The sequence below is a fragment of the Pongo pygmaeus genome, chromosome 5, assembly GCF_028885625.2.
Source record: "Pongo pygmaeus isolate AG05252 chromosome 5, NHGRI_mPonPyg2-v2.0_pri, whole genome shotgun sequence".
NCBI lineage: Eukaryota > Metazoa > Chordata > Mammalia > Primates > Hominidae > Pongo > Pongo pygmaeus.
The window spans coordinates 107,173,319-107,189,247 of NC_072378.2; the positions used below are offsets into that span (position 1 = coordinate 107,173,319).

Consider the following 15,929-nt stretch of genomic DNA (forward strand, 5'->3'; position numbering starts at 1 on the left):
CATGGAGAAACCCTGTCTCTACTAAAAATACAAAATTAGCCAGGTGTGGTGGCGCATGCCTGTAATCCCAGCTACTCGGGAGGCTGAGGCAGGATAATCGCTTGAACCCAGGAGGCTGAGGTTGTGGTGAGCTGAGATCGTGCCATTGCACTCCAGCCTGGGCAACAAGAACAAAACTCCATCTCAAAAAAACAAAAAAAGAGTCTGGGCTCTTGACTTCAAATCCCTGAAAGCTAACAAGTTGTGTGACCTTGGGAAAATTACTTAACCTTTTCTCAACCCCAGTGTTCACATCTGTAAAATGGGGATAGCAGTAGTACCTATCTCTCAGGATTTCTGTGAAGATTAAATGAAGAAACACAGGCAAATCTCTTACTACAGGGTTATTTGCTTAGCTGTTGTCATCTTCATCATACTATCTATACAAGGTAACTTTCTACGAGTGGAACTAGACCAGTAGTCCACCCATTTTACAATCAGATATTAACCTTCATCCATAGTAGTGAACTTGCATGTCTTTGAAAGGTCCACTGTGGTCATCCATCCTGTGAGGTCTCTGCATACCAATATGTTGCTTAGATGAGGCTAGATGTGCCTACTAGGAACTGTGGTTACTTGAACCAAACGTTGGCAGATGTCCAAAGTGCAATTCTTCATATTCTATTAACCAGTCTCTGAACCACCCAGAGTCCCTGGGTTATACTTTTAAATTTTAAATTTCTTATCCAAGTTGCTCATGCCCTATGTTTAACTTCTAATAAAATTTATCTTTCTTTTTTCAAATGAAAATGTCAAAAAGCTTAAGATGTGCATACATGCATACCTTTTCTAATTTGAAGTGAGTGAAATCTTGCTAATACAGAAGCTAAAGAAGTTAGAATAATGAAACACTAAGATAGGAGCCCCTTATAATAGTATCTACCATGTTAAATGATGGTGGTGGTCAATGAAGCAATTACTTCACATCTAATATCCTACTGAAATGAAATAAATGCATTTTAAGGAAATAAAACCTAACCTTTCTTGAGATGTCCTGCTAAATGAGTCAAAAAAATCTTAATTCTAGACCTATAAAATTAATCAAAATAATCCAACTGTGCAATCATCCCACTTCTTATCATAAAGAATCTAATAATGCAGTAAATTCTGGATCTTGTATATAAAAGACACCCCCATCCCACCTCCCCAACAGTCGTCTTCTTAGGATTAAGGTCCACTCCTCTGTGACATGGAAGGACCCTTCCTCTGGGGAAAGGATGGGCCCAGCTGCCTCAGCACGAGCTGCTCCTCCAGCCTGCCTGCCTGTGACACTGCTACCTGCTAGCCAGAAGCATCCCAGTGTCTACTGGGCTGCTGCAGATTGAACAGACTGTGAATCCAGCCAGAGGATAAGAGGTTGTTTTAACTGGCTAAATCTGCTATGTACTAAGCGTATGGCCATGAATTTGTAGCCAAAACACTAATCAAAAAAAAAAAAAAAAAAAGCCATGTACAATTTAAACACAAAACAAGAATGACATTTTCGTTATTCTAGTTTTACCACGACAGTTTATAACATAACATTTTATGACTCTGAAATCCTTTACCTTTGAAGTAGAATTTTCATGATATACTCCTTGTACCAAGTCCATAAGAGCACTTGCTAAAAGTTCCACAACCTAAAAAGCAAGAAGAAAAATAAAAATAAAAAAATTTAAATATATCTCTATTGTTACCTCAGAATGTTTCAGAAGGCTCAGTGGCAAGGCAGAATCTGTGCTTGACAGAAAAAATGGGGCTATGCACCAAGATCTCAGCAAATGGCATTGCCCACCTGGATATTAAAGCTGTGATCCAAATTTTTTCAGTCATATTCAAGCCAAAAAAAATCTTATAAGCATAGCATTTAACTAATATACATGAAAATCGAGTAATAGCCATTTTGAACATAAACTTACATTTCAGATAACTAATGAAATCTTAACTCAATTTATTTTCTGCATGTTTATTTGTGTCAGGTGGATACTTTTTCAGTACTCCCATTCTGGGAGCAATTACAATGCTAATTTTCATACTTACTACAGAAAAAAAAGCAAAAGCAAAAGAACGGCTAACCTTTCAAATATGTTCATTCTGTTACACTTAAAATGCACTGTGGATATATTTACTGTGGGGTCCCTGGGTCAAATGTACCATAAACACTGAAAATTTTTACAGAACTGCAATACTGAAATCATATTCATCAAACCTGTATTATTTTTCAAGGCCGAGACTTTTTTTTTTTTTTTTTTTTAAATCAAGTGAAATCAAAAGCTTTGAACTTGTTCCAGGATGTAAAACAAGCAGAAAACAGTAAATGGTCTCTTTGGAACTACTGTACAATTTAGAGTAGTTTGCATAAAGCGTCTTAATTTGAGAGGATAAAATAGTGGTATTTATGATAATGTTCAATGTAGCCATTTCAAATAAGAATTCCTCAAGGCAACTCCATCCGCTTCTTACAAGTCTTAATATCTTGTATATTTAACTTCCTATGTTATGCAGTCCTGTATCAGATTTCCACTCTTTGCTTCCGAAAATTCAGCTCCATTCTGATTGAATTAAAGGATTTTGTTTCAGCTTCTATCATTCTTGTAATTGAAGACATTATTAAGCCAAAGAATACAGACCCAAACAACAAGATACTTCAATCTCAGGTACCCTGGGTTTAATAAACATTTTCTTAGAGGCAAGTGACATTAATTTGTAGAAAGATTTGCTTTAACATTTTAACACATAAGCATTTATCTCCAAATTTATATATTTACATTTATACTACATAACGTACACAGAACTGCTGATATGAAATTTTTGCTGATTAAAGGCATATTTTTTTCCTAGCTCTTTGCAGATGGTTTAATTTGTAAGACATATACAAAGTCTTTTTTTTTTTTTTTTTAAATCACATTGTCCTTCAGGTAACCAAATACTTAAGAAATATTGTAGCAATATGAGCTGCAGAGGAACTGGAAGGACAATGATCCTACAGTGTTACCACATGAGTTGAGTTATTTAAGTGGGGAAGAGAGAAAAATGAATGGATTTTTTTTCCCCCTGAAGGTATCAGATAAGCCCTATTCCTAAATCCAGGAGGACTGAGTATCGCCAATAGGTCTATGAAAGACTGTAACTAAACGCACAGCATCAGATTGGATTACAGTTTACACAAGCAACATCCCAAGATCCCCCTGATGGCTGGACACATAATACAGATCAATCACTCACTAAGAAATGTTATGGTTTTGAAACAGTTTGAGCTCTGAGACCAGCACTGGTAACGTGAAGAGGGATTTACAAAGAGAAAGTCTGACGCTAAATGTCAAAATGATGGCATGAACTTTTAACAGTGGATCTGGCTCTGGATAACCAGAGTGTGTTCCTTTACTTCCCTGAAATTCCAGACCAGGCAGAAGCAACAAGTACATTTTGTTCTCTGACTCTTTTTCTCATTGAGTAAACCTGTTCTTACAAGTTCATAATTTATAAATGACCTGTACTTACAAATGGCTATACTTACTTGAATAGAACACACCTCCACCTCCATAGCCAATGGCAACCCATTAAGGAAAAAGCTTTAGATTTCTTTGAGTTAACAAGTTGAGGAAGGAAAGAGATTATAAAAAGCAAGAGTAGCCTAAGAAGTTGAAACTGTTCCAGATAAGGGTGACTTACCCAGTGCACATATCAATCTCTTTCCATTGCCTGAGATGTTTATTTTTAAAATTATACCAAAGAAAGATGTGTTTGGTCGGGTGCAGTGGCTCAGGCCTGTAATCCCAGCACTTTGGGAGGCAGAGGTAGGTGGATCACCTGAGGTCAGGAGTTTGAGACCAGCCTGTCCAACATGGTGAAACCCTGTCTCTACTAAAAAAAAAAGACAAAAATTAGCTGGGCATGGTGGCGCATGCCTGTAATCCCAGTTACTCCAGAGGCTGAGGCAGGAGAATCGCTTGAACCCAGGAGGTGGAGGTTGCAGTGAGCCAAGATCGCGGCGCCACTGCACTCCAGTTTGGGCGACAAGAGCGAAACTCCATCTCAAAAAAAAAAAAAAAAAAAAAAAAAAAGAAAGATGTCTTTAAGTATCACCCTTCCTTAAAACTGCAAATATTTCTAGAAAGACCACAAGGCTACCAGCCACTCACAATTTAGTAAGCTCATTTAATAATCTGACAATTTTTTTTGCGTATTACCCCAGACATTCACCTGTTTATATACTGCTATACTTACATTTAAGAGAACACTTGGTTAATAACATTTTCCCCCCTCAGATTCTTGAGGAGTGACATGTTCAGGCAACTCAAAGTGCTGGCAGGAATAATGGCAGCCAAAGGAGAATCCAGAGGCCTAAAAGCCAGACCTCTTGGGGCTGAGAGCTGAAGTCCTGTTGCTCTAGATAAGTGCAACCTTGAGAAAGATTCTAGGACTTTTGTTTCTCAGGCCCATGGGGCAAGCAAACACTTTCTACTAGGGGAAGAAAAAAAAAAAAAAGAAGGTTAAAAGAGCATCAATGTGAGTTACCCTTGGAAGCCCAACAGATTAGGGAATTGTTAAAAAAAAAAAAAAAAAAAAGCAGAATACTAGCAGCCACAGAATCTAGATTCTATTCCAAGGTCTACTAATAATTTGATTGTGAGATTTGGGCAAATCAATTTTTCTGAGCTTTGATTTTCTTCAACTCAATGCAATGAATTGCAATAAAAGGAGTTGGAAAAGATGATTCCTTAAGGTCTCTTCCAGCCCTATAATTCTAAGCTTTTACAAATGCAAGTCTTATTATTTATAATTAGGCATGTAAACTTGAAAACTGCTTTTCTGTAAGTTTTGATGGAACATCTTTGCTCATGTAATTCATTTTTATCTGTGGTCTTCACATGAACCTTTCCCTCTATCTGAATTCTACTGGCTAATTTCTTTGTGAAACTTTTTGTACCAAATCCCCTTTGGTTTCAATACCTAGAATTATAATAAAACACTTCCCATTTTTCAAAACCATTATGACTGGTAGAGCACCCCATCAACTGGCAAAGTCCTACTTGAGTCAATTAAAGGCAACACTGCTGAGCTCTGATTCTTGAAGGGCTCTAATGCTTGGAAATGATTTATATATACTGGATTCTGAATGACATCAGGCTTAACTACCAAGTTGCATCAAACAAATAATGGTACTAAGTTGGCCATATCGCGAGTATCTCTAAACAGTAAATACGTAGAGCATTTAGAAGAGAATCTGGAACATAAGTTTCAATGAGTGTTAACTTCTTCTTCTTCCATACTGCCCTATTATCATGCTATATTCAGTACAAGTCTTGGGTAGATGAACAGCATAGTATGGAAACCAAGATTATGGTGTTTTTAAAATTGTGTGCCTAAATATTTTGGAAGAAAGTGAGTTTTAGTTCAACAACAAAACCCAACCCAGAACACACGCAAAGACCATTTTAACCAAAATCGGGGACATCTGAAACACTGACTTGCTGCATCCTGAAATATTGTTTTAGATTATACAACAGTCAGCATCAATGTTAAATAGTTTAGCCATCTGGAGAGCAATTAAACAGGAGATAACTTTCTGCATTTCTGGTGACTGCGAGAATAGCAGCATTGCTTACCTACGCATGCAAATAAAAAAAATGCCCTTCTCTTCAGTTTGGGTCATATGTTGAAATATGACTCTACAGCAAAGCCATACACTATCCTTCAATTTCCAGTGAACCCAAAGTGGCAACCACTCCTAATGTCAGTGTCATGAGCTGGCTTCTCCTGCCACCTCCCTTGTTTTGGCTACTGAGGAGAATGCTGCAGCATAGGACAGTAAATGGACAGTGCATGTCTAGTTGCTATTCTCAGGCAAATTGTTGATCACTCCCATTTCAATAACCACCGTCTCACCCAAGTTAAGGAATAGATAGTATCCAGGTGTATCTGAACCTTAACAAAATTATAGATCTGACATAATTAACCTTTGTGATGAATTTCTTAAATGGTTAATTTATAGGACAAATTTCAGCAATCTCAGGGGAATATATAATTGCTTCATTCTTTATCTTTTGGCAAGAGTAACTACAATTCAATGATTTTTTACACTGAAAAACCAAGATGATGAATACCCTCACAAAGGGTATTGTGATGACTATGCCCTGAGCTATAATAAATTCTCATCGTAAAAAACAGAGATTGAGAGGAGTAGGGGATGGTAAGACAAAAATACTGACCCCCCCCCAAAAAAATCCTCGCATTGTTATCCAAAGATGTCTGTAATATATTCTTAACGAAAAAAAGCTATTTACAAAATAGAAGTAGTATGAAAGGTATTTTAAAAACAAAAGTGAGGTCAATCTATGTGTTTATATACACAAGAGAAAAAAAGTCTTAAAGGAGAGACAACAAAATAATAATAAGGTATAAATGATAGATTCTGGATGATTTTTAATTTAAAAAATTGTTTTCTTCAGCCTTTCTGCTTAAATTTATAATTGCTAAGTTTATAACAGCTTACATATATAATGCATTACACTATTTCCCTCTTTTTATTGTATTGCTTTTATAATTAAATAAAACAATAAACCTATTTCCTTGGGGAGGGTGTTGGCGGGGGAAGCATACCTTGCTTTTAGTCTCAGAGAGACCTCAAGTTAAGCTATGTTCACAAATTGATTTATGGAATATATCACTCAATAGTTTTTGGACTAGAAAAAATAGGATCAGTAAGTGGTAGTAAGCATTCTGGGTAGACAAGTTGTGCCTTTCTCAATAAATGGGATTCAGGAGTACTGTCAGTTAGCATTTGACAGGCGGAATAGACTCAACAGAGTGGTAGATGTTTGACTAGTACAGCAGACCACTCTAATTTGAGCAAAGGAACGCCTATCCTAAATTAAAATACAAGTAAATTTGTTTTTTTTTGGAGACGGAGTCTCGCTCTGTCACTCAGGCTGAAGTGCAGTGGCACAATCTCAGCTCATTGCAACTTCTATCTCCCGGGTTCCAGTGATTCTCCTGCCTCAGCCTCCTGAGCAGCTGGGACTACAGGTGCCCGCCATCACACCTGGCTAATTTTTGTATTTTTAGTAGAGACAGGTTTTCACCATGTTGGCCAGACTGGTCTCGAACTCCTGACCTTGTGATCTGCCTGCCTCGGCCTCCCAAAGTGCTGGGATTACAGGCGTGAGCCACCGCACCCGGCCACAAGAGAATCTTTAGAAAAAATGTAAACTATAAAGTAACATGGCTCAATTAAAGCTCAAGTCAGCATAATATGAATTGATGTAATAAGGTAGTATGGTTGCATTTTAATTCACTTGAAAAAGGTTGCTTTATAACTTAATTTGCTTGGTATATAAAAACTGTGAAGGCCATTACAGATTTGTAATCTTCTTGCAAAAACTTGTCCTCAGGTGATTTTAATGATGGATTTACTACAGTGTGGAATGACAAAACATGTCCTCCATCACTCTATTTGGAGGTGAATAACACGGCGCCCCTCGGCCTTTACTACTTTGAGCTGCTAGCAAAGAAAACAGTCATGTGTGTTCATGTATGTGCACGTGCATCTGCAGTGCTGATGGCATTAACTATGCACAACTTTACTGCGCTCTTTCCTCCATCCCCAGGAACAAACAGCAATGCATGAAGTAGTAGCAAAGGTAAAACACTCCTGGGGAAGAATGAATTTTCATATACATCTTGGGAGGAACAAAAGATGGATTTAGTCTCTTTTGAAAGAGCTTTGGAATTTGAAGGGATATTGTCAAAATTTCTTTTTGAGCCACAAAAACTCTTATCAGTGAAAATATCTTACGGAAAAATACTGAGAGGGTGCTGAATAGGCCGATAAAGGTAACCAGAGCAGGTGGTGTCACTCTTTACTTCATAAAAATGAAGCACAAACTATTTGTGAGATGCATATGAAGATGGAAAGATTTACATTGCCAAGGTAAGGTATAGAGGGACTAAAGAGTGGCACCCTCCCATAGAGACCAATAATAATGTCTAACATTTGTAAAGCACTTTATCATTTACAAATGGATTTAAGCAAACCATCTCATTCCAGGTGGACTCAGTCCCCAGTGCTCAGCCAGAGCTTCCAGGCTGGCAGCCTCAGTGGAGAAACGACTTCTGAAGAACACAGGGCACAGCAGCAGCGGCCAAATGAGGGGTGAATCTACTCACCCACCACCTGGGCACGAACTACCCAGATGAGCCCTACTCTGCATGCTGATTAAAATAAATGAGGGCTTTGATAAAGCCATTGCTAAAGTCTCTGAAAGGATGGCTCTCTCCACTACTTCCTGTCAAACTAGGACTGGGTTTAATGTAGACAATGATGAAAGGGCTGTTGCAATAAGCACACCAACTCATAGGAGTTCTGGAGGAAGCTTCTAACTCAGTTTTTTGAAGGGAGACTTTTCAGTACTGCCAAATGTGTAAGGCTTTGCTTATTTGTGGGAGGGATGGCAATCTGTTCTAGTGAGCTGGAAGTTCTTTCTGGCTAAGGGGGTAGCGAAGAGAGAGAAATGGCACTATCAACAGGACAGGTGCAGCAAAAACTAAGCAAATTGATAATCTTAATTTTTAATTTAGAACAGCTGATACATTGGTTCATAAACTAACTACTGGTAACATTTGTCAAAAAGGTTTCAGGAAAATTCAGTGAACTAAACAAAAGTACAAAATTGCAACTGAGGCTGGATGCAGTGGCTCACGCCTGTAATCTCAGCACTTTGAGAGGCTGAGGTGGGAGGATCACTTGAGCCCAGGAGTTCGAGACCGGCCTGGGCAATGTAGTGAGATACCCATCTCAACAAAAAATGAATGAAAGTTCTATTTTTAAAATCGCAACTGATACAACTTGAAAGAAATAGGCCACAAATTCAGGAAAATGGCTTAAATATGAAGTTTGAGATTTAATTTTATATTGGCTGGTGGATTCATTTCATGAACAGTTTGATAGCCTACTATGTGCCTGGTACTGTACTAACGAAACTGGTCTCGTTAGGCCACAGTTATACATAAGACACTACCAAAAAGATCTAAATCATAATTCCTTTATTCAATTAATACATATAAAAATGTTTGTGGTTTATTTTATTATTTTTTGAGATAGAGTCTCGCTCTGTCACCCAGGCTGGAGTGCAGTGGCTTGATCTTGGCACACTGCAACCTCCACCTCCCGGGTTTCAGCAATTCTCCTGCCTCAGCCTCCTGAGTAGCTGGGATTACAGGCATGCGCCACCATGCCTGGCTAATTTTTGTATTTTTTTAGTAGAGACCGGGTTTCACCATACTGGCCAGGCTGGTCTCGAACTCCTGATCTCATGATCCGCCCGCCTCGGCCTCCCAAAGTGCTGGGATTACAGGCGTGAACCACTGCACCCGGCCATGTTTGTGGTTTAAATATCACTAAGGGACCATGTCTAAACAAGTCTAGTAAATAACTTTTACATTTACTTTTTTTGCAGTGTTTTAAAATTATAGTTGTTCTTTTTAAAGGATACATTGTCTAGATAAATAACTTCATAAAGATAAAGGCCATTTATTTGTCTTTGATCACTCAGAAGGTTAATATGTAAGTTGCAAGACCTTGGGCCAACCGTGTCACTTCTTTGCCCCTCAGTTTGCTTATCTAGATAAGAGGTTTCTGTGTTTTATCAACAATAAGTCCTATGATTAGAAATATTTAAATGTGCAGCTATATACATTTTTAATTCACAATTGTGAGATACAGTAAAAAAAATAGTTTTTTTAGCTACAATAAAACAGTAATAAAAAAACTGATTTTACTTTTGAATAAAGGTGCATGGTCTTGGACTACTGAAGCAATGCCAAACAGTCATTTATTGATCATTGACTCATTTATTTGTTTAAACAACAATTAGGTTCCTGAAAAAGTAGCAGACAATTTAAAGTGCTTAAGATGAAAATTTTCAGTGAGGTGTGGTAGCTCGTGCCTGTAATCCCAACACTTTGTGAAGCCAAGGTAAGAGGATCACTTGAGGCCAGGAGTTTTGAGACTAGCCTGGGCAAAACACTGAGATCCCATCTCTATGAAGAAATTTTCTTTTCTTTTCCTTTTTTTTTTTTGAGATGGAGTCTCGCTCTGTCTCCTAGACTGGAATGCAGTGGGACGATCTCGGCTCACTGCAACCTCTGCCTCCCAGGTTCAAGTGATTCTCCTGCCTCAGCCTCCTGAGTAGCTGGGATTACAGGCGTCCGCCACCATACCTGGCTAATTTTTGTATTTTTGGTAGAGACGGGGTTTCACCATGTTGGTCAGGCTGGTCTCGAACACCTGACCTCGTGATCTGCCCACCTTGGCCTACCAGAGTGGTGGGATTACAGACGTGAGCCACTGCGCCTGGCCGAAAAATAATTTTTTTTAAAGATAAAAATTTTCATAAGAAATAAAGAAAAAGGAGATGTTTTCCAGGGTTTTTAAAAAAGTTGGTTGTGTCAAGTATTTTGCATTACTATAAAAACTATAATAAATAGTTGCTGAGAATTGAATACTTGGTCATGAAACAAACAAGCAATGTAAAACTGATTATCATATAGCAGTTAGTTGCTTTATTTTCCACCTTCCCCCAGTATGGGAATTGCTGAATATGAAGTCTGTTGTACTCAGGATATACCATTCTGAGTATGTTCTTTACCTAGCGGCACTGCTGCATGTTGTTCTGACAGAATTCTGAGAGAATTATCCTTGCCATTTTAGTGTTGGGCCCATTTTTTTTCAATGTGGCTGATGAGCTCCATTTTGCTTTCACTGCTTCTTCATCTGGAGACCCTCTCAGTGATGTCAACTGAAAGGCTGTTGTTGGCTAGCACACTGCCTTCTATTAGTGGCTTTCAATACACATTGTGACACAGTATAAATACATGTGCATATATAAAACTACATTTTTTTTTGAGACGGAGTCTCGCTCTGTCACCCAGGCTGGAGTGTAGTGGCATGATCTCAGTTCACTCCAACTGCCACCTCCCAGGTTCAAGCGATTCTCCTGCCTCAGCCTCCCGAGTAGCTGGGATTACAGGTGCCCACTACCATGCCCAGCTAATTTTTGACTTTTGTATTTTTACTAGAGATGGGGTTTCACCATGTTGGCCAGGCTGGTCTCGAACTCCTGACTTTGTATTCCCAAAGTGCTGGGAATACAGCCATGAGCTACCACACCTGGCCAAAACTAAATTAAAAGTTTCATTATGTAATTTTCTACTGCATTCTATTTTTTTTTTTTTTTTTTTTTTTTGAGATGGAGTCTCATTCTGTTGCCCAGGCTGAAGTGCAGTGGTGTGATCTTGGCTCACTCCAACCTCGGCCTCCCGGGTCCAAACAACTCTCCTGCCTCAGCCTCCCAAGTAGCTGGGATTACAGGCATCTGCTACCACGCCTGGCTAATTTTGCATTTTTAGTAGAGATGGGGCTTTGCCATGTTGTCCAGGCTGGTCTCAAACTCCTAGCCTCAGGTGATCCACTGGCCTCAGCCTCCCAAAGTGCTGGGATTACAGGCGTGAGCCACCACACCAGGTCCTATGGCTTGAACCCGGGAATCGCTTGAACCCAGGAGGCGGAGGTTGCAGTGAGCAGAGATCGTGCCATTGCACTCCAGCCTGGGCAACAAGAGTGAAACTCCGTCTCAAAAAAAAAAAAAAAAAAAGTATTGATACTGATTCACTAAATTGATTTCACCATTCCCCAATGAAAAGGATGTGATCTGTGGTTTGAAACATTATTCAATATCATGCTAATAAATGTTATATATAGTTCATACCTTTTTAGTCCTTGTAATTACACACAAGGTCTCCCAAATTTTTGATGCAGTTTAAACATTGTTACTCTAAAATATATTTTTAGAGGTATTTATTTCTTTATCACTTTTTACTAAAAACATGTAAATGAACTGAAGGTAAACAGAGAGGCAGGATAAAACAGAATCATTCTTGGGTACCATGGAGTATATTCTATTAGGGTGCATTTCAATCTTGTAGGTTTGTATCAATAATGCTGATGCTTAGCTTCATTTTTTTTGATTTTTCTTTCTGAGACAGAGTCTCACTCTGTCGCCCAGGCTGGAGTGCAGTGGTGCCATCTTGGCTCACTGTAACCTCCCCGTCCCGGGTTCAAGCAATTCTCCTGTTTCAGCCTCCCGAGTAGCTGGGGCTACAGGTGCATGCCACCATGCCCGGCTAATTTTTGTATTTTTAGTAGAAACGGGTTTTCACCATGTTGCCCAGGCTGGTCTCGAACTCCTGACCTCAGGTGATCCACCCACCTCGGCCTCCCAAAGTGCTGGGATTACAGGTGTGAGCCACAGTGCCCTGCCTGATGCTTAGTTTGGATCCTGCTAGATTCCTGAAAACAAATTGGCTTAGATAACATTTGGTCAAAGAGCTAAAAATTTCAGTAATTTCCTAGGAGTCACAGATACATCTTGCAAATTCCAGTGCTGCCATGTCTTTTGGGTAACACAGTTCACTTTCCAGCTCAAGCAGTTCCTCTTCAAATTGGGCTACACTAAAAGGCAGGTGTTTGTAATTCAGAGACATCCCAAGGTTGGTACTTTAAAGGCAGGCACAGAAATAAAATCATGATTCATGTGCCTTAAAATCCATGCATTTTGACCAAAGCTGTAATTGTATTTCTTCCAAATAACTCTGAAGCTCTTCAAAATCCACAAATCAATGGAATTCTAAAAATAACTGACACTACTAGTACTGTGTTCTAAAAAATTAAGTAATCTTTTTTTCCTTCCTTCAAATTATCAGGTAGAAATTTGGGGGCTGGGCACGGTGACTCATGCCTGTAATTCCAGCGCTTGGGAGGCTGAGGCAGGAGAAGCCTCTAAGCCCAAGAGTTCGAGACCAGCCTGGGCAACATAGGGAGATCCTGTCCCAAAAATAAATTAATTAAGTAATTAACAATAATAGAAGAGGCCAGGTGCGGTGGCTCACACCTGTAATCAGCACTTTGGGAGGCTGAGGCAGGCGAATCACTTGAGGACAGGAGTTGGAGACCAGCCTGGTTAACATGGCAAAACCCCATCTCTATTAAAAATACAAAAATTAGCCGGGTGTGGTGGAGGGCGACTGTAGTCCCAGCTACTCAGGAGGCTGAGGCAGGAGAATCTCTAGAACCTTGGAAGTGGAAGTTGCAGTGAGCCAAGATCATGCCACTACACTCCAGCCTGGGTGACAGAGCGAGACTCTGTCTCACAAATAAAATAAAGTGAAATAAAATAAATCTGGGATTGGCCACATTGTACTCTTGGATCAAATAATGGATACTCTGGGCCAGGCACAGTGGCTCATGCCTGTAATCCCAACACTTTGGGGGCTGAGGTGGGAGGATGGCTTCAGGTCAGGAGTTTGAGACCAGCCTGGGCACCACAGAGAGACTCTGTGTCTACAAAAACTTAAAAAAATTAACCAGGCATGGTGTCTTGCGCTGTAGTCCCAGCTACTCAGGAGGCTGAGGTGGAGGATTACCTGAGCCTGTGAGTTCGAGGTTACAGTGAGTGACAATAGCCCTACTGCACTCCAGCCTGGGGTACAGAGTGAGACTCTGTCTCTTTAAAATAATAATAAAAATAAATAATAATAATGGATATACTTGGGTTAGAAATACTCCAATCTATAAAGATATACATACAATTGGCTTTTTTTTTTTCTTCCCCTGAGACAGGATCTCTATCACACAGGCTGGAGTGCAGTGGTGCAATCTTGGCTCACTGCAGCCTCCACCTGCCAGGTTCAGCAATTCTTGTGCCTTGACCTCCCGAGTAGCTGGGATTACAGGTATGCGCCACCACACCCAGATAATTTTTGTATTTTTAGTAGATATGGAGTTTTGCTATATTGGTCAGGCTGGTATTAAACTCCTGGCCTCAAGTGATCTGCCCACCCTGGCCTCCCAAAGTGCTGGGATTAGGGGTGTGAGCTACCGCTCCTGTCCCAGTTGGGTTTTAAACTGGTATTTCTCATGCTTCATGCAATGCACACAAAAAAATTTTTTTTGAATTAACAATACTGTTTTAGTATGTGACTTGTGTAAATCACAACTGTTTCAATATAAATGTGAATTATCACTTTGCTCAATCAATATTATCAGAAATTTACATTTGTACATTACTTTATAGCTTTTAAAGTACTTGAACAAATTAAGCCATATATAAAATTTTCAACATAAATCTGCCATAAAGATGAGCTCACTAATTTGGGGTACTGCTTTAGATTGCTGAAATATGCACAAAAATCTTTAGCTCTCTGATGTTTATATAAGATATTGGCGTCTCTGTTACTTTCCTGACTTTATTAACAATTTTCCTTGATTATTATCATTTTGTTTTTCTTCATGTGTCATGCCATTTTCAGGATCTGGTTATAAGATGCAAGTTTAGACTCTTTCCTACAACATCTACAACATTTGGAACCGTAGAATATTGGAACCAGCAAGGATCTAAGAGATGGACATGATGCTGCCTTCATTTTTTTAGAAAACTAAAAAAAAAAAAAAAAAAAAAGTTGCTTTTGCTTATAAGTTGCTAATTTAAAATGTTTCACCAGGCACAGTGGCTCACGCCTGTAATCCCAGCACTTTGGGAGGCCGAGGCAGGCAAATCACCTGAGGTCAGGAGTTCAAGACCAGCCATAGCCAACATGGCAAAACCCCATCTCTACTAAAAATACAAAAATTAGCTGGATGTGGTGGTGGGTGCCTATAATCCCAGCTACTTGGGAGGCTGAGGCAGGAGAATCACTTGAGCCTTGGAGGCAGAGGTTGCAGTGAGCTGAGATTGTACCACTGCACTCCAGCCTGGGCAACAGTGAGACTCTGTCTCAGAAAAAAAAAAGTTTCATGAAGCCCCTATCAATGTTTATATTGAAATATGTATTCCAATATTTAGAAACTAATAACTGTTTAAGATACCATAAATTCCAGGATTGATAACTGCAAAATTGTTGGCAAAAATGTATCATGGTTCTTTGTTGGTCTATTAGTTTTCTACTTTAGTAAAGCATGAGGATTTTGCAGTCAGATTGCCTGGATTTAGACAGCAACTCTACCACTTATTAGCAGTGTTACCTTGAGGGAAATTACTTATCCTTTCCCTGTACCTCAGGAGACATTAAATGGGTTAATATAGATAAAGCACTTAAAATAGTGCCCACCGTATAGTAAGCCTTCAAAAATATAAATTGTTATTTCTAAAATATTTGATGGTAATTTTAATGATTAAATTTTCTACAACTATAAAGTTTCTAATGTCAATGATAAAAATGGGGAATTAAGATATCAGATAGACTGAAATAATAGATGGATGAATGAATGATCTGAATTTGGAATTCTGAGAGGTAAAATGAAGAGTTCAATGTTAAATGGCTTATTGGGGGATAAAAAGAAACAAAAGAAAAAATGAGGCCAGGCATGGTGGCTCACATCAGAAATCCCAGCATTTTGGGAGGCCAAGGCAGGCGGATCACCTGAGGTCAGGAGTTCAAGATCAGCCTGGCCAACGTGGTGAAACCCCACTTCTACTAAAATTACAAAAAAAAGAAAAAAATTAGCCGGGCGTGGTGGCACATGCTTGTAATCCCAGCTACTTGGGAGGCTGAGGCAGAAGAATCTCTTGAACCCGGGAGGTGGAGGTTGCAGTGAGCCGAGATCACACCACTGCACTCCAGCCTGGGCAACAGAGCAAGACTCCGTCTCAAAAAAAAAAAAAAGAAAAAATGAAAGAGAAAAAAAGCCAAGGCTAGGAATTCGGTCCACAGACTTCTACTTTATGGTTCTTTCCACTTCTCTTTGTAGCTTTACATGTCATCTCTAGGAATGTAAAATACATAAGTGCTATGTAGCTCAACACATTATGAAAATATAAGTGATCCACAAGAGTGTAGCTAAAACTGTTATTAGT

At 39.2% G+C, this 15,929-nt stretch overlaps 1 protein-coding gene across 1 annotated transcript in view; it reads right to left on the bottom strand.

Annotated features, from left to right (window-relative positions):
• The window catches only part of PDSS2 (decaprenyl diphosphate synthase subunit 2), a 313,717-nt gene that overhangs the window by 92,025 nt on the left and 205,763 nt on the right, over nucleotides 1-15,929 (bottom strand). Inside the window, exon 4 of the mRNA XM_054491948.2 lies at nucleotides 1,587-1,658. Coding sequence (XP_054347923.1) covers nucleotides 1,587-1,658 — 72 coding nt within the window. The remainder of the gene's footprint in view (nucleotides 1-1,586; nucleotides 1,659-15,929) is intronic.